We start from the raw sequence: 20,998 nt of genomic DNA on the forward strand, positions 1-20,998 counted from the left end.
CACACACACGTACACATTCAATTACACCAGCACACTGAAACAGACTGGGTGGGCAGAGAATGACTGATTTATAAGACACACCAGTGACTATTGACCACATGTACAGTAACCTGACAAATGAAATGTGTGTGTGTGTGTGTGTGTGTCACTCAGGCGAGTGTTGTTAATCAATCACTCACTACAGACCCTGAACTTTGGACACAAGTATAGGAAATAAATCTACTGGACCTGAAGTGTAAAACAGGGAAGGGGAAGAAAAGAAGGAGCAGAGAGATAACAGAATTTTTCACTTTATATTTTTTGAAGCTACCTTCATTCTGCTAAAGTTTATTTTTAATAAAGCAATGTAAATTATAGTTACTATCTCAACCTCCCCTTTGAATAAACACTTGCATCTATCACACATGTTGTGTCTTCAAATTCATAAAACTGATGTTGCACAGCAACACAGGCAAACATGAAATCAAGATGAAACACTGTCAGACAACCATCCTCATTCAATCTGTACAAGTCAAAAGTTGTTCTTCAGATGAAACGTAAGACAGATACATGCACAACTTGAAGCCCCCCCAACTCACTAACACCCCCATGCCATCCCCACCAAGTCTGACAAAATTAACTTGATTGATTCTGCATGTGTGTCTCTGCCCCTGTGTCTGTGTAAGTGTGTGTAAGTCTTCACATGATCACATGAATATTAACAAGATACTACATGATGAAACAACACTGAAATAAGAGAAAGTGATGTTTTAGAAATGAAGTAAATACAGCGTTCAGACGACTAAATAACAATATTGGATTGTCTGGGGGCTTTGATTGAACAAATTTAGCTTTTTTTGGAAGATGGATCAAATATGGCAGATTTCATTCTGTAATAAATTACCGTTATTGAATCGGTGTGAAGTGTGTAGTGGTTCCCCACCACTGTCCTTAATCCAACACACTGGACCGTGAAGAGGAGGACTGGATTTTTGAAAGAAATTAAGTTTTAAGAAGTCATTTAGAGACTTAATCATCATAGCCTTTCTTTACTGTTCTGTCTTCATTTTGGATAAATTAAAAAAACAAATATGAACCAACGGCAGGAGAGAAGGGAATCAAACCCAATATCAATTTTAAGTGAAAGTCACTTTTTATATTCAAGACAATGGGATATTATATTTCAGTCTGAACAATGTGTGTACCGAGAGGGGAGATGAGCTGAGAAAGAAATGTGGGGACATGCACTCATTAGAGGAGTTTTATTGGTGTACACATGGAAGGCAAACTGCCTCATGGGAAAAAGAGAGGGGTAGAAAAAGAGTTAATGGCCATGAAAATGACACAGTTCCCAGTCTCCCAATGGAAAGAGTCAGAGAAGAAGAGAGCGAGGGAAGCGAAAGAAAAAGAAGATAGATGGAGGGACTGGAGGAAGAGGAGGTTCAGAGCATTTTGTTTTGTGGGGTGTCAGACTGCTGGGCCGATATCAATTCAATAAAATACACACAAACAAGGTGACGTATACACACACACACACATAACCACATGTGTACACAATTTCTAACTCACAGAGACGTGCACCCAGTGGACTTTCTGCTGCTTTAATGGGTAGGGACTGGTAGCTTCATATACTGACACTAGCTGAGGGGAAATAAACAACTTTTAACTAACTGCTATTACCCTTTGTATGCAGAATGTCATCCAATTTCATATTCTATTTATCAAGTTCTATAGCCTTACATCAACTTTGCTGGACGATGAATATTCAAGTGATACATAAATGAGGTTCTTTATACTTTATGTTATATTATCCTAGAGGCAAAAGCAATGGCCTCGTCTGCGAAAGACGTGATTACAATTCTGAACGTGTCAGTCTTTTCATGGCAGTCTGGTAAGACTCAGTTGAATTCAGTTCGATTTCATTCAGCTGTGGCGCCAAATCCCAACATACAGTATCTCAAGGCACTTTACAGAGAAAGGTCAGGACCCTGCACTGTTGCAGAGAAACCCAACAGTTCCCACAACGAGCAGGCACTTGGCGACAGTTGAGAGGGAAACAAATCCTCCCTTTTAATGGGATGAAACATCCAGCAGGAGCTGACTCAGTGGCCAACTGCCTCTACTGTTTGGGTGGAATCGAAGGAGACAAATGGGGGAGAGAGCATAACCAGGGGAGAGAGACCAGAGAGACCAGGAAGAGTGGTGTAACTGCTGTATTCAATCTCTGCCAGACTGATTAGTGTAATGACAACAATGATAACATTACTCCTAGGTGTAACATGGTTGTAAATATTAACATCACTAATTAATAATAGCAATGATAATAATTATCGTCATAATAACAGCTAATGCCATTCAAAGTAACCATACATTGTAAGAAAGTTTTTTCTAAAATGTTCAGCACAATTCAGTTTGGTCTGAATTTAAAAGTAAAACATAACCGGTAATCATGGCTTTTATGTCTGTAAAGTATTCCTGAAGTTTGACTGGATGAGTTTCATCGGGGGCTCATAGATAAAAACTGCTGGGTGTCATCTGCAAAGCAATGAGAATGGGTTGAAGGCTTTGACTCACTTTTGTGTGAAACAACGAGACACTGTTATCATGAAGACACTGGAATCTTTCAGATAAGTCCTAGTGATTAGAAGTAGACGTGTAGATAAGTACAAGTGTGGTCCCTTAAATCCCAATAACATGTTCCGGTCTCTATAATTGAATCTTGTTATTGATGGTATTAAATGCAGCATTAAGATTGAGGGTAGAGACAAGTCCATTGTCTGAGGCATGAGAGGATTGTTAGTGACCTTTAAAAGCACTATGATGCATTTAAATTAACGTCTTTGCAACATGCAACAACTGAAATAATTGATATTGAAAAGCTTTTTCAGGAGTTTAGAAACAGTAAAGAGGTTTGATATACAGTAGGTAGGTCATTGGGTAAATAGTGATTTTTTTAATGCAGAGGTTTAATTACATCAACATTAAAATCCTGGGGTACATAGCTTGTTAATAAAGAGAAATTGATTAGATCTAATATACAAGTGGTAATTAAAGGTGAAATCCAACAGCCTAGTTTGGAATAGGGCCGGAGTATTTAATTTAAATTTAAAGAGGTCCAGTTAGCTGCAATTTCCTCAAGCAGAGGTCCGTAACATTGTTCAAGGGGTGGTGGGGGGTTAGGGACACAGTCTTATACAGCAGGGATAATTAATAATATTAAATCTGATCTTGAATAAATGCAATGTTAAATATAAAGTACCTTAAATTGAGCTTTTGAATTGGAAACAGCAAGATTTGAGCCTTTGTTCTGTTTTATTAAATCCATTTCATTTAAGTCTCAAACTATTTAACACAATATAACGATGGACCAGCATCCACAGCTGTTGTTCTCTTTCTTTCCCTCATATCCCACTCCCCGCTCCCCCAGCCTGTTTCTCAGACTATTGAAACAAAGTGGATTGTAATTTTTTACTCAGACATTGGCAAGAAGAGAAGCGAAAAGACAAATTGTCCAATGATGAAGTCAGCCAAAGTCCTTTTAGGACTCCCTTGTTATATCTTGGACAGCTATGTCCCTAAATCCATCACACTTTTGTGAGTGATTACTCTGTGTGCCATACAATACAACATTGGTAAAACAAGACTTATAGTAAGTGGATTTGAACCATAATGTTCTCATCCTCCCACAACCATCTGACAATGCAACAGCGTTTGGCTGCTTCCCAGGATCTTTGTGGGGTTGGACGTCTGCAGACATCTCACTGTGGCCGCTCTTCAGATCACTGAGTTCCTGTAGCAATAAGTCGATTCCTCTCACTTGGTTCCCTCTTGTATAATTATTTTCTCTGACAGTTAACATTTGTCACACTTCAGTCTTCTTGAGCTCATAATCTGTGGCAGACGTAATTATTGGCTCTTTGACAGGTTTTGTCCTCATTTGATTTCTGCAGGAAAGACATCAGGAGACGATAAGAACTCATTTTCACCTGTGATGAGGTTATTTCCTCTGTTGCAGCAGAACATGTGTTACAGCAGCCTCCTGCAGTTTAAAGTGGACTCACCACATTTATTGCTGAACAATTCAAACTTAGATTTTTTAAATACTATGTTATGTTTATTCAAGGCCTAAAGGAAAAATCTGTTTTTGAGCTGTGGTTGAATGGTTTGTTTGCCATCAGGCAAATGTTTATTTTTTTGTTCAAAGTTAGTTTAAACAAAAGAATCAAGCCTGCCAAACCAGCTAAACTATATATATATAGTTTACTTATATGATATATATATTATGAATCACACAAGTGAAAAGCAGATATAAGTCATATATATATATATTAAAGATGAGACAATGTGGTAACATTAAAAACAGTTATGTCATCCTCATAAACTGATTAGTTTTGGGTCTACAGCGGATCCCAAGCATATGTGGAGGCATATCTTTAGATGAATCACGGATGTGATTGAATGAGACCTTTCACATCATATATTATTTGGGCTGAAAAATGATTTCTGAACGCGGCACCATTGCACCGTCTCATTCTGTGCCTTCCGATTTCTAATATTTCATTTTTACAGTTTGGATCATAAACCCTGTCTTTCCTTCTGTAATGGCAGAAATAATACTGAAAAATCATTTGTTTTTCCCCCGTTGGCAATAAAGAGACGATCAGATACAAGTAAAGGAGGAAACGAGAAGGAGAGAGAGAGAGAGGGTCTGACAATCGCATTAGCCAGACTGCATGGCTGTTTTTTGGGATAAAATAAAGAGAATGGTGTGGCTTTATCTGTGTCTGTGTGTGTGTGTGTGTGTGTCTGTGTGTGTGTGTGTGTGTGTGTGTGTGTGTGTGTGTGTGTGTGTGTGTTTAAGGCAACAGAAAAAGTATTCTGCTGATATTTTGTCATTACCTTGCTAATGTGATTTTACTCTCTCACACACATGCATACAGATACAGTACACATCCAAACACACACACTCCCACAGGAATATAACTCGAACGTCAGACACCCTCTGTTCCATCTGTCTTTCACTTTTAGTAAAATATTTTTGGTTTTACCTCATAAATCTCAAAACACATAAATCCCAAGATAAATTGTTGCACAGGAAATAAAGATTGCTTTGTGTACGTGTGTGTTTGTGTGTCTGTGTGTTTGTGTGCGTGCATATGTGTTGAAAGTTTGTTTCGGCGAGAGTGAAGCATCACAAATAAGATTGTGGAAAGGAAATGGGAGAGAAAGTGAATGGTTCAAGGCTTATTTACATAACGTGATATTTGCTTTTTGTTATGCTAGCTGGTGTTTTGATCAAAAAGCTCCTTACAGAGCCATGAATGCAAACGCTGCTTCAATAGGATCTTTCATTTTCATTGGTTTCACTGGTGAATACGTGTTGGAACAACTCATCGTGTTGAGCTGCAGTGTTACAGCGATATGCGGAGCTGCACACACACATTGACAGAACATACAGCCAAGAAAAAGGGGAAGCAAATTATTTGCAGAGGCAGAAGTACAAGCATGGGGATAAAACTTCTAAAAAAGACATTAGATGAATACTGTAAAAAAGTGGAATTGGTTATTAGCTGGCAATGGAACTGAATTTAGTCACTGCTTTTTTTGTAATGGCTGCAAAAGTGACACAGAAATTACACTGTAATTAGCCATTTTCCCTCCCTGTCACAATAAAGTAACAAGAAGCAATTTCTGCAAGAGACATACAGTCCTACAGGAGCTGCAGCACGCTGTTATATAGTCACCGCTGAATGATGTGTGTGAGTGAGAGAGCAGCGGCCTGTGTGGGCGAGGGAGCGGCATGAGTTAATGCCCATGGGGACGAGGAAGTCGCCGTAGAATTCTGGTAATCCATCCATTCACGTCGACAACGTGATTGTGTGTGTGTCAGTTGATGGGTAGCTGTTAGCTACATTTATAATTAAACTACAGACGGCAACCAGATTGAAGTGTAAGAGTAGGGTGGGCCCTGATTTGCATATATGCAGGAAATGCAAAATACATACAATTTGATTTGTGTCTTTTACAAAGGCTATTTTACAGATGCCCACGTATAATACCCCAAATCATGATGTGTCACAGTCGGTCACACTGGTATCCATGTATATATGCTTGAGAGTTGATGCCACTTTTAAACCTTTGAAACAGTGGTGCCTCTGCTGATAGTGTTTTGAGTGTTTGGTACAACTGAACCTCTTTGACAGCTCAACTGCAGGGGAGGAGCCTTTTCCAGCTACTGAGCCCCTCCCTCAAGTGGACAGCATTGGTTTTGTGACATCACAAATCCTGGCTGCCGGAATCCAGGACAGCCAGATTGCTGTGCATACTTTGGTAATGCATAGCAATGTGTTACAATGCTTCATAGTTTACATCAGCACAACTCAAAACCTGCTTCATACTTCATTTCCCATTAAGGCTAAGCATAGTGACACACTTTGCTCCATTACACACTTATTATGCTGGCATGCTGAATGTTATTGGCCTCAACATAGGAAATATTATATGAAAAGATAAGAAAAGGGAGGAAAAAATGATGTCAGGAAGGTCAGTAAAATAACTCAAAGAAACTCAAATAGTTAACGGATACGGAGAGAAAGAAGGAGGAGAGACAAAGATTAAAGCAGTGGAGATGAGAAGAGCCAATGACCAAATATAGGAAGGCAGCACTGGCAGAAATACAGATAAGATATAGATTAGGGACAGAGTGAGAGATTAAAGAGATGGTTTGGGGCTTTTAGGAAAGTGGCCACCATTTAAGCTTTGAGCAGTATTGGACAAGATGAGACAGAACAAAGAAAAAGGAGTAGATCAGATGGGAAACAAGACTCGAGATATGAAGACGAGCCAACTGTAGGAGAAAGAGGAAAGTTAGACTGATGGAAGGAACATTTACAGTGAAGATTAAAGCACGGGTGGATGAGGTAAATCACAGTTTGGATAAATAGGAAGGTGAATAGACAGAACAAGTAGAGCAGGAACAAACTCAAGTTGACAACAGAAGAAAAATAGGAGGGATGGGAGATGGTTTTGATTATTTTGATTGATTGGAGGATGGAGAGATGAAAAGATGAGAGGAGAGGTGATAAACCAGGTTCACGCTGCAAAATAAAAGCAAGGTAAGAAGAAGGAGAAGGAGAAGAAAGAAGGGTTTGGAGAAGAAATGGAGAGCTGAGAGAGAGCTGAGAGAGTCGGGTTATTCAAGTAGCTGCAGAGAGACAGCTCAATAAATTAATATGCGTGGACAGATAGAAATGAGAGGAGAGATGAGCGCAAGGACCAAGAAATAATTTTCAACGCACTTTATCATAACTGCCGACGTGTGGTAAAACCTCAATTCTTAGGGCTCATGAAAAGGTTGAGGCTGCAGACAGACACCATTTATGTTAAAATAACATGAGGCAGCAAGAAATTACCTTTAAAATGTCACAAGTACAAATGTTGCAAGGAGAATGCTGAATTTGAGCAACAGACATCCCTCAAGTGTCCTTTTGTATTATGAAGGATGAGGTGGGATGCACAATGAAAAGCCAAGACGAAAACACTTAGCAGAGAGGTACACACAGTTCAGATGAGCGACGACGGGTAGATCAGGAGCCGCTCTTACATTGGTTACAAAGATAAATAAGTCCTGTAATAATGAAAGTTACAATAGAGTTGATTTTTACACATGTTGAAACGTGTGACTGACTAGGAGGGAGAGGGAAGGATAGAAAGGTAGACGGATGCCAGATGAAGGAGGCGGGTGGAGGGTAAGGCGAATGATGAAAGTGAAGGTAGGAGGGAACAGTAGAATAAAGAAAGGACAATGATCAAAGATGGAGAAAATTAAGAGAAATTAAGGGACAAAGGTGAATAGGAAAGGATGCCAGACAAAAGAAAGGGTCATAGGGAAGGTAAAAACAGGTGATATGTATGCCAGGTACAGAGGGTGATGGAGAGATGAAGAGAGGAAGAAGGGAGATCTGACTGGATAAATCCCACTGACGTCGAAGAAGTGTGTGATGGTGGTGGTGGAAGTAGAGAGGAAGAAAAGAGGGAGCTAGAAGGCTTAATGCTGCAGGAAAGGATGACACAGTACGAGGATTGACAGAGGAGGAAGAAGTGGAGGAAAGATGAAAGAGGAAGGGAGGGAAGGAAGGAGGGAGGTGAAATAAAAAAGGAAGAGTGGTAGCTGCAGGAGAAGATAAGATGTGTCGAAGGTTTGGCTCTTTTCCATTCCTAAAAAAAAAAGAAAAAAACTGGCCCTCCACCGCTCCCCCACTCCTCTTCCTTATTTGATTCAGGAAATCTAAGAGCTGACGCCACACCTGAGCTGCTGTGCGTAAGCAGAACAAGCCTCCTCACCGCACTGCTTAACTCCTGTTCTATTGTTTACCTATCTGCACGCAGATCCATTTCAGTATTGCTGCTCGGCTGACCGTGGCTCACCTTTTTTTGTAGATACACTTTGATGTTGTTGCTTGTTTTATTTAAAAGCCCCCTTCGAATACAGGGTCTTAATGCAGCCGCTCTTTAAATTTTCAAATAATGTGTGTGCGCTGCTTCACAGACTTTTGCCCAGGTAGGGATACTGGTTTAAGAGCAAGCATGAGAAAAGGATTGTTAAGAAATTGTCAATGTACAATAGTATGAGAAAATACTGGAAGTCACACACACACACACACAAAAATTTCTACTTGCATGTCAAACGTCATGTCAGCAAAATAATAATAAAACTTTCTTTTAAAAGTCTTATCTAAACAAGGTTGCATAGTGCTTTACAATTTACATGGGATTACAACAGAGAACTAAACAAGGAAACAAAATATTAAAAACAAACATCTGCTAAATCCAGTTTAATCTCCTCAAGCAAGAAAATCAATAGCTCCTGTGTCTTGATGGCAAAAGCCCTCAGCTACCAGCCTTGACTTAGGAACCACTAACAGTGTTGAAGGAGCTAAGATTACTGCTTGGGGCATAGGGAGTTAGTAGCTCTGTGATTAATTTGGGGCCAGACTGTGATGAGCTTTAAAAGTTATTAAAATTACCTTTTAGTTCACGCTAAATTTAGAATAGGAGAGAGATTACGGTTGTGAGCAGTTTGAACTTCTTGACCAGCAATAAAGAGGTTACGATAAATAATATCTTTAAAGCACAAGATGCTTGTTATTATTTGTCCCCTGTTGATGAATGTGTCTGCGCATCAACATGCTAATTTGTTTCTGTATCTTCACAGGCTGAACGGCTCTTTTATGTAGTTAACAATGGGGGTGGGTTCAGGGGCTTTGTTTTCCTGAACGTTTAATGCGACTGGTAATTTGTTGATAATGTCAACTCGTTCCTCTTTGTGTTTCCGCAGGCTAACAGGCTTCCAGGTTCCTCCCCCGGTCACGAGCACGGGGAACGTCTTCTCGTTGAGGTTGACCAGCGACTTCGCTGTCTCTGCACATGGCTTCAAACTCAACTACGAAGGTCAGAAAGTGTCTCTGTGTATTTGTACGAAGGGGCCGCGCCTCAGTGCCGACCTCTACAGCTCAGGAGAAAGCGAACAATGTAGAGAGTCTGAGTGACTGCTTACTAAATGTCAGGTAAAATGCCAAAGGTCACACGGGGCTGTGGGCACGAGACACGCTAGAAAAAAGGGCATTCAGACGACTAAAACGCAGCTTTCCTTGACCACAACCTGTCTTGAAATTTGCAAGATGATGTATTAAAAACCACACAATGAACCCTCATAGCATGAGGCTACTGTTGTTGTATTGCAGATGTACCCGGTTTCTATTCAATCTGCGTCCTTAATTTGGACATTCAGATTTTAAAAGTATTCAAGGTGATCTCCAAGGCAACATGGCTCAATTCATCCCCTTTCAAAAATGGAGGCCGTCAAACTGGGTAGGGCACAAAACAAGAGCGTTTACCAGGGGCTCTATATTGTGCATGTTTTGGGACAGAAGCAAAGATTTGTTGTGTTGATTTTTATGTCACAGTGCCTCACTTAGGCAGATTGTTTTGTTCATATAAAGATGATGAAATTAGACGAAAGTTTAAGAACTAGAAATGAGACCTGCCAAACAAACAAACATTATAAACACACAGCCATTGGTAAATGTTTGGACAAAAATACGATATTCTGGTTATATTAGTTTTTTAAGCTTTTTTTAACAAAGACAACTGTAGAAGTTTGTTCCAGAGGGAACGTGGTCCATTCCAGTGGGAGCCGAAGCATCCCTGTTCAACGTCTTCCTTTAGGGCCTGAGTAAACAGCATGACACCGTTTTCCACAGATGAAAAGAAGAGATATGGATGGCTGAAGTGATGGTTAAAATTAGAACTCACTACGTACCAGCACCATGTCCTGTGCGCATAGAGATTTCAGATTAGATTTAGATTAGGATAACTTTGATGTCCGCAGTGAGGCTGTTAGTTCTGGAGTAATAAACAGAGCAGGAGCAGATCGTCTACCTGAGCACACACGACACTGAGCAAACCGACACAACAAATATTTATCTAGTGTCTTACTTTTCATCGAACAGATCTTTTAGATGTCAACAGCGGACAAGCTGACAGTGCAGTCTGACCCCCAAAGTACAAACATGATCCTATATGTCATCTGACAGCAACACATTCATTTACTAGGCAGCAGATGAGGCATATTAAACATAAGATCATGGCTAAATCATACATGCCAGTACTCGGTTGTAGTTGCAGAATTACACAGATGGTGGATGAAATGTAGTACTGTGCTACATGCATGCTGAGATATAATGAATATTGACTGTGGCTTAATACTGAATGTACTGTAACCAGTGTACTACATGCGATGGGTCTTTCGAGAAACTATAATAAAGGAAAGGACATTTTAATCAGGCATGCATATTTAAAGCAGTATTCTGAATTAAATTCAGTCATTCAGGCCCACAGTGGGGAGCATTCTCTTTAAAGAGATTGTATCTGTATTCAGGCTTTTATTCCTCAAGTTGTTAAGTTTTGTTAAAATTTGGGCCGAAAAAGTAGGACACAGGCATGGAGAGCTGCAGCTTATTGGCTGGGGAGGTTCAGGAGGTGGTGAGGAGGGATAGGTAAGGAAGACTAGAGTGGTGACCTGGTGGACAGGTGAAAAACAGATTATTAGTTTCAAATAGTTTTAGAGAAAAACACAGGAAATCAGAACACAGAAAACAAAGAGCTTGTCCATAGTGTTGTACCACAGGAGTAAACGAAATGATCGGGTGAAGACTGGAGAGATGAACGAGGCTTAAATACCGCAGCAGCTTGTGGAATCGATGAATGAATGACCTAAATTGGTTGGAGATGAAACAGCATCGACATTGACGGTGCGAAAGACAAACTTGGCACAAAATAGACTGAAGAAAAGAAAGGTAGAAGCTGCCTAACAGAACCGGTGTAGATTGTGAAAACCTACAGATTATTCCAGACACCGGCAAAGACAACAATAGATATTGGATGGGTATTTGGTGGTGAGTGCCTCAGGAAGTGCCAGAGGTTATTAATTGTAAGAATCTTTTCCATGTTGCAGTTGCAAAGGCAGAGGTGTGAATAATGAAATGAATGATGGTTGAATTCCTTTAGCTGCTTCATTGTCAGGGTCATGGTATATTATTATGGACACCACTGTTCTGAGGACGTGGGACAGAACAAAGCCATCACAATTGTTAATGTGACTATTTTTGGTTGACATGTTTTCTGTGAAGTGCTTAGTTAGAAAGGAGTAAAGCTGGTGTGATATTTTATGTAGATTAAAACAGATGTTGTTTATGTTTGTCATGTTGCCATAGGTCACCTTCTGGGACTTCCTGTAAACTTACCCTGAACATAACCTCTACTTGGCTAACTGTAATTCTGACCCCTTATGCTAACCTTAACCACTGATCCAAATATCACTCCTTTAGCAATTTACACATCTGGAGCTTGTCCTCAAATATACCCTATGGCAAACACCCACACACACACACACACACACACACACACACACACACACACACACACACACACACACACACACACTGACATGGTGTTTCTGACCTCTGATTGCTGCTGAAAGTGATACACGGCTAAACTCCTTCTTTGTGTCCTCCTCTGCTTCCATTCATGCCTTTTTCCTCGTTTGTATGTAAGTTGGCCGGTTGGCAGGTTTTCACCGTGTTGATGTGTGTGTGGTGCGCGGAATAATGACAGTATCATTGATTGCACAGTGCCTCGGTTGAACTCGGCACAAACGCTGTGTCAGGGTGTGCTTGTGCCTGCTTGTGCTACTTGTATGTCCAAGCAGTTGTCCCAGATTTATTCACTGGCACAAGTCTCTGCTTGCAACTTGGCCCATGTTCATTCTGTGCATGTGTGTGTGTGAGACAGAGACAGAGAGAGAGAGAGAGAGATAGCTCAGAGCTTCCAGGGGACTTATCTGAAGAGCCCCTGCTGCTGATACATTCGGCTGTTTGACTTTCTCTGTGTGTGTTTGAGGGAGGGAGTCAGGGAGGCACGGAGACCAATCACACTGGGCATCACCAAAATATGCAACATTATGCAGATGAAGTGTTGGTCGATCTATATGTAGCATCTCTGCGTCTACACAGGCTGTGCAACACAAACGTGCTCCTGAGGTTATAAATTAACTAAAGATCTTTGGGGTGCAATGACAATTTCAATTAAAGTGTTTTTTTCATGAATAATTTCCTGATGAGTGGATCACTTGACCTTTTCAGTCCACTTTTTTTTTTCTCTCAGTGCAGTGGCCGTGTAATTGTCATTGCCCCAAAATACATTTTACACTGTCGGGCCCTGCAACACGAAGCTTGGATGTAAATTTATACAGCAGGGAGGAGATTTTCTCAGAAGGAATGATCCACCCAGGCTCGGACAATTTTTGGCAAGTCTTCCGTATTCCATGTAATCCTTATGTCTAATCTGCTGTTGGAGCGATTTCAGGTTTCAGATTTACGCAGGTATTAGTCTTAGCATTGTAAACAAGACATGTTTTTAAGGAGGAATGAGTGAAAAATACCTTTCATCATCATTGTTGTGGGAAGTGATATGTGTTGTGTAAAATGACTCTTGTTTTTGGAATAATTACTGAGCCCAAAAATTTGGCAACTAAAAATACAAAATGATGTGTGTGTGTGTGTGTGTGTGTGTGTGTGTGTGTGTGTGTGTGTGTGTGTGTGTGTGTGTGTGAGAGTGTGAGAGTGCGTGCATACTTCTGCTCACACACATTACAAATGCATATTCCATGATCTGACCTCTAGGACTGATCATTTGGGTAAGCAGGTGATAACTTATGCCAACACCGTTTTTAAATTAGATTTAACTGAAGAACATTTTTTGGGGTTAAAAGATGAACATAAAAGTCTTAACAATAATAACGAGATTAAAATGATGGTTATTATTATTAAATTCAAATGTTCGAGCTCGCACCAGTGACATTGTGGCCAACCTTCAGTCCATTTACAGTTTTAATGGGTTCTTTCGTAGGAAAAAGTCTAAGGAATTTGGAGGGTCCTCGGAGTGAGACTGGTAGTCCATCACAATGAACAGAGCTGAGATGGATTAGACATAAGATGAGTCAGCCTCCAAGACATGTTGCTGTGGAGGTTTTCCAGGCATGTCAAACTATGAAGAGACCCTGGGGCGTTTCCAGGAGATGCCCGGGTGCTTTTTAGATCCCATCTGGCCTGGGAGTACCTGGGAACTGTTGCCTCGGGAGCCAGGAGCTTAAACTTGTGGAGGGCTAGAGGAAGGTCTGGACTGCCTTGCTTATTCTGCTGCTGCTGCTGCTGCTGCACATTATGAAAAATGGATGAATGGATATGAATGAATAGATGGATTAACATACTGTGGGAGCTAAGACAAAAAAAGAGTGGTGTGGAGGTACAGTATGCATTATATCTAGTACAAAACAGAAAATCCATGGAAAGAGTACATGTATTGATGAGGCTATAGGGAGGAGTTTTGCAGCGTAGTTGTCAGGGCAAAGGTACAGTGTTGTGTTCCCTCCCTTTCAACCTGTCTGTCTGGTTGTGGGATACACTTTGATGTGATTGTTGGTCTCCTTGACAATTTCTTCCTCTCCCTCTGAAGACTGTCAGGACATAACTAATTCATAAGTCAGCACATGCCATACAGTGTGTGTGTGTGTGTGTGTGTGTGTGTGTGTGTGTGTGTGTGTGTGTGTGTGTGTGTGTGTGTGTGTGTGTGTGAAACTGAGAGAGAAAGGGAGTGATGTATTATTTAGCATGATGTCGGAGGCAGTTTGATATTGTGCTGATGAGACGGAATCAAAGATTATGGCGGAGCTTAAACACACGTGCGCAGACACTGCTCTTTCGCAGCATTGCGGTCATTGAAGAATTGTTGTTTTCGTTTCTTCAGACTCCTTCCATGCTCTTGTCTTTTTCAACCCCGAGACCTCGTCCATCGCCTCTCAGTTCGGCTTTTTTAACTCTATTTTTGAAAGTCTGTATATGTATATAAAATATCCCCACATGCCCAGTGGGTTCCTAGGACTGTGCTCTTCTGGACATAGATCTCGGATGTTCTTGGATCCACTCTTACAGTTTGGGCTTTAATTACCCCTGGCACCTCTGTGGCCTTCACTTTCCACATCTTCTTTAGCTCCGTGGGATTGCTACATCTAAACTCAGCTCTATTCTACCCTCTGCTATACCACTGGTTATTTACTTTATGAAGACATCAATGCACATTTCATTGGTTTGACTGACATGGGCAAGAACTTTATAATAAATGTTGAGTTGAGTCCAGTATTGCAACTGTATTCTGTGTAGTAGGTTTTTTTTTTCCTTTTCATTTAGGCCAATACATTCTTGGCCTGAGAGAAGATTTGTTTGAACCCTGTAGGTTGTTCAGTGCTCTAGATAAACCGTGTTATAAATGTCTAACTTGATTCAAATGCAATCTGAGAGCGACGCCTTCTTCTAAGTATGTGGGAATAAAAACACAAACCTCATACACACAATATGGAATAACATCAAATTGAGTTAACCTCAAACATAAACGCACACTACCCACATTCATACAATATACATTTAGACACGTCCATGTGTCCAGAGCCACAAGCATGCATAGGAAACACAGTTACCATATGCATGTATGTAACTGTGTTTTCTATGCATGCCTGTGCCTGTACACATGGCTCCCTTATGAAATGATGTTTTTCAGAACATGGACCAGAGATCATGTTCCTTATCCTAGAACATTCTGCCATGTGCTTAACAAGTCAGCAGAGATTTCCCTTCACTCCTCCCATCCCCTCCTCCTCTTCACCACTTCTGTTTTCTTCCACTTTCTCTTCTCTGAGGATATGATAGTAATACACTTCTGTAACCTTCATTTACTCCTACCAGAGAGAGTTTACATAGTGCCTCAAGAGGAGGCATAAACAAAGAGCAATAAAACGTAGAAGGAGGCAGTTAAAAAAAAAAGGAAATGCATCGGATGTGAATTGGTAAATGTGTATTCCTCAAATGAACAGAAAATTCTGTCAGCAGGTTAAAAGCTGTGGGAGCTCTCCCTGTCCAGATGACACTCACATCCATGGTCTCTTTTCCATCTGGGCATTTATTCATCAGTTCTTGAAAACATCACTGAGGATGTGACTCACTGTCCACAGCCAAACCAGTGACCTTCTGGTCATGTACTCGTTTCATGAAACTGCTGCACCACCATCTTGATATAAGGGATCCAGGAAGGAGCTGGTGGAAATCTTCACTCAGAGGTCACATGATGTTTATCTGTAAATTCAGATAAAGGAGTTACCGTTGATTACACGATCATGTTTATTGTAACAGTGGATTAACGATGACTGGCTCTAGCTTTTTAACATTTCCCTTCTTTCGCTGACCAAGTCGCATTATCAGTCCTTTTAATATTATTGTCTGTTTACACTTAAGACTTCTAATCATGCGCAAAGTTTGCCTTGTACATTTTTTAAATGATGCAGTGTTTTAAAGGGATCTTATGACAGATCTGCAGACTCTGATGGATTATTGTGTTTTTCCAAACCTACTGTTAAAATGAAACGTTAAGCTATTATTTCAGAGACACTATTGAATCTCTAAATAGTGTGCTGCATTTTATCAAAAATAAATTCAGTCTGAAATCCGAAGTTTTAAAAAGGCCAACGCTCACTTTGGACAAACTTTTTCCTCAAAGTTGCAAAACAGAGAGAAGCTGTTTGTTCTCTGCTTTGGAAAAGTCACTCGAGAGTAAACAAAAACACAAACCTCACTCAGTTGAAAACCTCAGTAAACACACACACTATTGTTTTTAACACTTTGTCATTGAATGTGATAATGATACATTTGATTGATGTAAATGAGACGTACACTTGTTATATTTTCTTATTTTCTAGTTATTAATTATTCAGAGTTAAGCTTTTTTCTGCAACTGTAGGAAAACTCTATTAGTGGGCAGACGCTGTGTTTATTGTTTTGCCTCTGAGGTTATTGCTCCCCTGCCCCCCGAGAATGTGGTCACCAACGACTCTGGTGCAAATGCATCAAAAAGATGTGAGGTTTTCGATACAATGGAGGCGTGATTGTTTTCCACATTAGAATTCAGTGAACATCAGCATCTTTCATGAAGAAAGGTTTCCTAAATTTTTCATCTCTTGCACCAGTGATATTTTAGGCTGACTCTTTTGAAGTCACGGCTGAGAACACACAGACATTGAGAGTGATCAGACTGCTGCATGCAGAAACTGCAGAGACACTGAAAATGGCTTCATTGAGTAAACACTGTGAAAATGAACTTTGAATGACGGTGCAGCTGATGACCAAAGTTCCATGGAAACTTAACAGTTATATATATATATATATATATATATATATATATATATAATATATTATCAAGAGAGTAATATGTGCATACATAGACAGATGTTCAGCGCTTGTAACCGCACTGTATATCCTGGCTTACCTGACATTATAAAAGCAATCTCACCTGGCTTTTGAAAGGTGCCAATCTGATTGGTTTTTTGAATGTTGAGCCGAAACCACACCAAAGATGTAATAATAGGCTGAGGACAACCCTTCTGAACCATGCACCTGTCTCAGCAACCTTCAGCCATTTAACTTGTGGATTTGGACAACTTAAATGCATTCGTGTCATGAGCTTTAGATCATGTGCTTAGATTGTGAAAATTGTGTGTGTGTGTGTGTGTGTATTTGTCTCTGTATTCCTGATGTTGTGGGGACCTAAATCTATTGGGGACGTGTTGTCCTTATGGAGACACTGAGTATGATAATATATGTCATTACATTTGAAGAGTGTTAAGGTGAAAGGTCAGAGTAATTTTCCAGGAAATTAATCCAAGTCAATGCAATGTCCCCTGAAGTCATGGAGATCTCCCTCTCTCTCTCTCTCTGCCTATGTGTGTGTGTGTGTGTGTGTGTGTGTGTGTGTGTGTGTGTGTGTGTGTGTGTCTGTGTGTGTGTGTGTGTGTGTGTGTGTGTGTGTACTGGCTGCAGCTTTGATCTGATCTTTATCAAAGAGACCTGAGGTGACTGACAATATACACTCTTCTATCTCATTTCTTTTTCAGTCTTTGGTCATTCTATCTTTCTTTCAGTTATTTAATGTGTTGATGGTCAGTTTCTATCAGAGAAAAATGAATGTACTTTACTTTGCAATGTAAAGAAAGTTGAAAGAATGATTTTGCTTTTATGCTTCAATTTCTAAGAATTCAACTGCAGTGATGAAATACAGACTCTAGTAACACCCAAGTTGTAGCACAACTACCTGCTTTATTCTCTGTAACTTGATGTATTTCTCCGTGCCTCTTTTTGCACAGAGCTCAGTACACATATTTAGCACCCACAATGCACCTAGTACACAGAATCATATGCGTGTGTGCCTGCACACATACAACTGTGGCTCAGTTCATACATTCAAAATGAGAAGGAATATGTCGGTGCCGTCCCTGGAGACGAGTGGTTGCACAATCCTGGAGAGTGGTGAGTGGGCATGTGTGTGTACGTGCCTGTGTCTGTGTATAATGTATATGCATGTGTCCAACTTGTTCCCATGTGTATATAACAGGCAAGTGTGAAGTATCTGAGATTTGAGCTGAGAGAAAAGGAGAAAGATGGAAGAGGAACATACAGCATAATGAGAAATGAAAGAGCACGTCTGCACTGGGAGCAGTATGAGCACATATGATGTCCAATGTACAACAATACAAAACCTTTTTGTACAGAACACAGTGCAGAAGAAGAAGCTTGGGTTGTTTCAGGAATTTTTTGTCATCACAATCTAGTTTTCTCTTTTTGATATATCTAACATATAGTCCCACATGCAGACACCTGCTTCTTATGGTGATAGAACCATATTTTTTTTCTACTCCCTAAAATCTGCAATGGCATCGGCCCCAACAATCCAGTACTGGTCGATGCTGTGGTGGGAAGGCTCCTCTGCTAAAATGTCAATGAAAGAGCGTCAGTCTACACAATCAACCACACACACAGACACACACACACAGTGACAGCAGATGAGAAGAGCAGATTGTTTCACACAGAATTTTCAAAAGGAAATATGTGTTTTTTTGAGTCTTTATCTCCTGAGAAAACCTAAATGTCACAAAAGTTTTTCTTATCTGTATTATTCAAACATCTGTAAGTCACTGGAGACTGAAATAAGCTGCAGATTATCTAGAAAAATTATTGTGACGGGGCCGTGACACAGAAATGTATCTCATCATACGAGCGGTGGAAGGGCACTATCTTAAATATTTTATTCTGTACTCGTATTGATTTTTTGTTTAATGGTTCTGCTTTGTAATGACGCCATGAAAAGAGAACATATTTGGTTATTTATTTATTTTATTCTCTCTGTGTCTACCTGTTATGCGGACTGTTTATGAGAGCAAGTTGGGTGCATTTTCTGGGGCTGGGGTCTTATTTTTCTTAGATGAAAAATAAGGAATCTGAAAAGGAGCCTGGGAAGATCTGATCCTGGATCCTATATCATTTCACACTGTTCCGGTACAAATTAGCGGCCAAATCCCTCAGTTTCAGGCCTGCAATGACGTCAGCGTCTTCTGAATGCAGCGGTCTGATGTATGGACGATAGGCTGCCAAATGTCTAAGTGTCTTAGATACTGTAGGCGCCTCACATATATAAAGTCCAGCAAAATGACAAATTCATGGATAAAATGCACTAATTCAGTGACAGATTTATATTTGGAAGCTGCTAAATGTTTTATAGCCTGGAAGGGAAAGGTGTCTAACACTGAAGATTGTCCAAAAAGTAGCCATCAGTCTTTTAATGTCTGGATAATGTAATTACAGTAAAGTGTAAAGTGTAGTGACCTCATATTTTAATGATGTAAATACATTTATGATGTAAATCTAGAGAACAGTTTCCAAACCCTGTGCCAAGGCAGGATAGAATTCACATCAAGTGATATATTGATTCCATATTCAGGTCTGTCAGACGTACACTGGCCACCTGACTAAAATACAGGATATCTGGTCCATAGTTTTTATCAGTGTGTAGGAGTGTGTTCATCTGCTGCAGAAGTGTGTGTGTGAGAGAGTTTGTGTGTGTGGGAGTGTGTTGGTAATAATACAGCCTTCTGGGCAATGTCAGTCCATTATTCAGCTTTATATCAGCCAACCAATCAAACGGCCTCCCTTCAGGGTCACCACCTCAGCCCATCCAATCAGCTCCTCCTGCCAAGCAGGAAGGAATGTCACTTGATTAGCATAACCAGAAAATGAGCAGGGTCATGCTGACGCGGCAGTTTCTGACGCTGTGCATCAAACAGCACTCGGAGGCAGCATTTAGACAAATGTATCCCTCAACACTGTCAGCAACTCCGAGAGGATTCTCACCAAATGTATCTCCATCCTATAAAATGTGATAAGAAACATCGACAGAATAGGCTGCGTCTCATCAGCAGATTTTATTATTTAAGGGCATTCCACGGGGTGTTTCTCTCTATATTTAATTTTCTAATTAATTGTTAAAATGACTATCAGTGCTGTATTCTCGAGCCCCTGTGCTGATTTAGTTTCCTCACTTCCCTGTTGCTTTTAATATCTTAACTGCTGTCTCCGAGGATGGCAAACTGCAGTGAAACAGCGGAAAGTATGGAAACAAAGCTCTACGTGCTTTGTTTCGAGAACAACTGATTCATTGGATTTTGAGTTTTTCCCTTTTAAAATGTGTGCACGTTTGATGCAGCTGGGACTCAGAGGCTTAGAAAAGTTTCTTCATAGTGAATATGTTAACGTAAGCTACAATAACCAGGCTACCAACCTTATCCTTAACAAAACAGGGTTGCTGTATCTTCCTAATAGAACTTTTTCCACTTCTCTGACTTTTTAAAAGCTCTACTCGCACACTTCCTCATAATGTGAAGACTCACATTCTGTATTCAACATTAGACCTTATTCCAAACATGACGCTTCTTTAAGATGGAATTCTAGTCAGTACAATTTGTTCTTTTCTATTGTGTCAGTTGAATTATTATCTTATTATCTATTTTGCAGTTACTATGTTTTTGATAGAATTTTAAAAAAAAGTTCTGCTCTGGTACAAGTGCGACACCATAGCACATGCTGCACTGCTTAATGCTTTCCACAGGTTTAGTGATGAAAGGATTTTATTGTTGTAGAGCTGAAGTCTTATTGTTTGACCCGAGCCCAATGTTTTCACCTATCCAGGCATGAACAACAGCCTTACATAATTCTTAGGGGATAGTATTATCTTATTGCCAGATTTGGATCACGTGCAGTTAGCTCTCTGTAGCACAAAAACAACATAAATCTCACTAAAATAACTCCTTCACCTTGCTGCAAACACAAGACTGAGTTTTTCGCTTGTCCCGTCATAACAGACAGTTGCAATTATTCAAGTTTTGTCCTGCGTGTAAAAAGCTTCTTTACAAACTGATTCCTCAATGACCACGCACCCCAGAAATACGCACAAATACACAGACGCCACACACAAACACAATGGCATCATGTGAAATAAATTGCGCAGAGGAAACACTAATTGACGTCAG

General features: G+C 40.2%; 1 protein-coding gene across 1 annotated transcript in view; it reads left to right on the forward strand.

The window, feature by feature from the left end:
- Positions 1-20,998, forward strand: part of csmd3b (CUB and Sushi multiple domains 3b) — a 300,140-nt gene that overhangs the window by 86,655 nt on the left and 192,487 nt on the right. Inside the window, exon 3 of the mRNA XM_069516453.1 lies at positions 9,317-9,429. Coding sequence (XP_069372554.1) covers positions 9,317-9,429 — 113 coding nt within the window. The remainder of the gene's footprint in view (positions 1-9,316; positions 9,430-20,998) is intronic.

The sequence above is a fragment of the Paralichthys olivaceus genome, chromosome 20 (genome assembly GCF_024713975.1).
Source record: "Paralichthys olivaceus isolate ysfri-2021 chromosome 20, ASM2471397v2, whole genome shotgun sequence".
NCBI classification, from domain to species: domain Eukaryota; kingdom Metazoa; phylum Chordata; class Actinopteri; order Pleuronectiformes; family Paralichthyidae; genus Paralichthys; species Paralichthys olivaceus.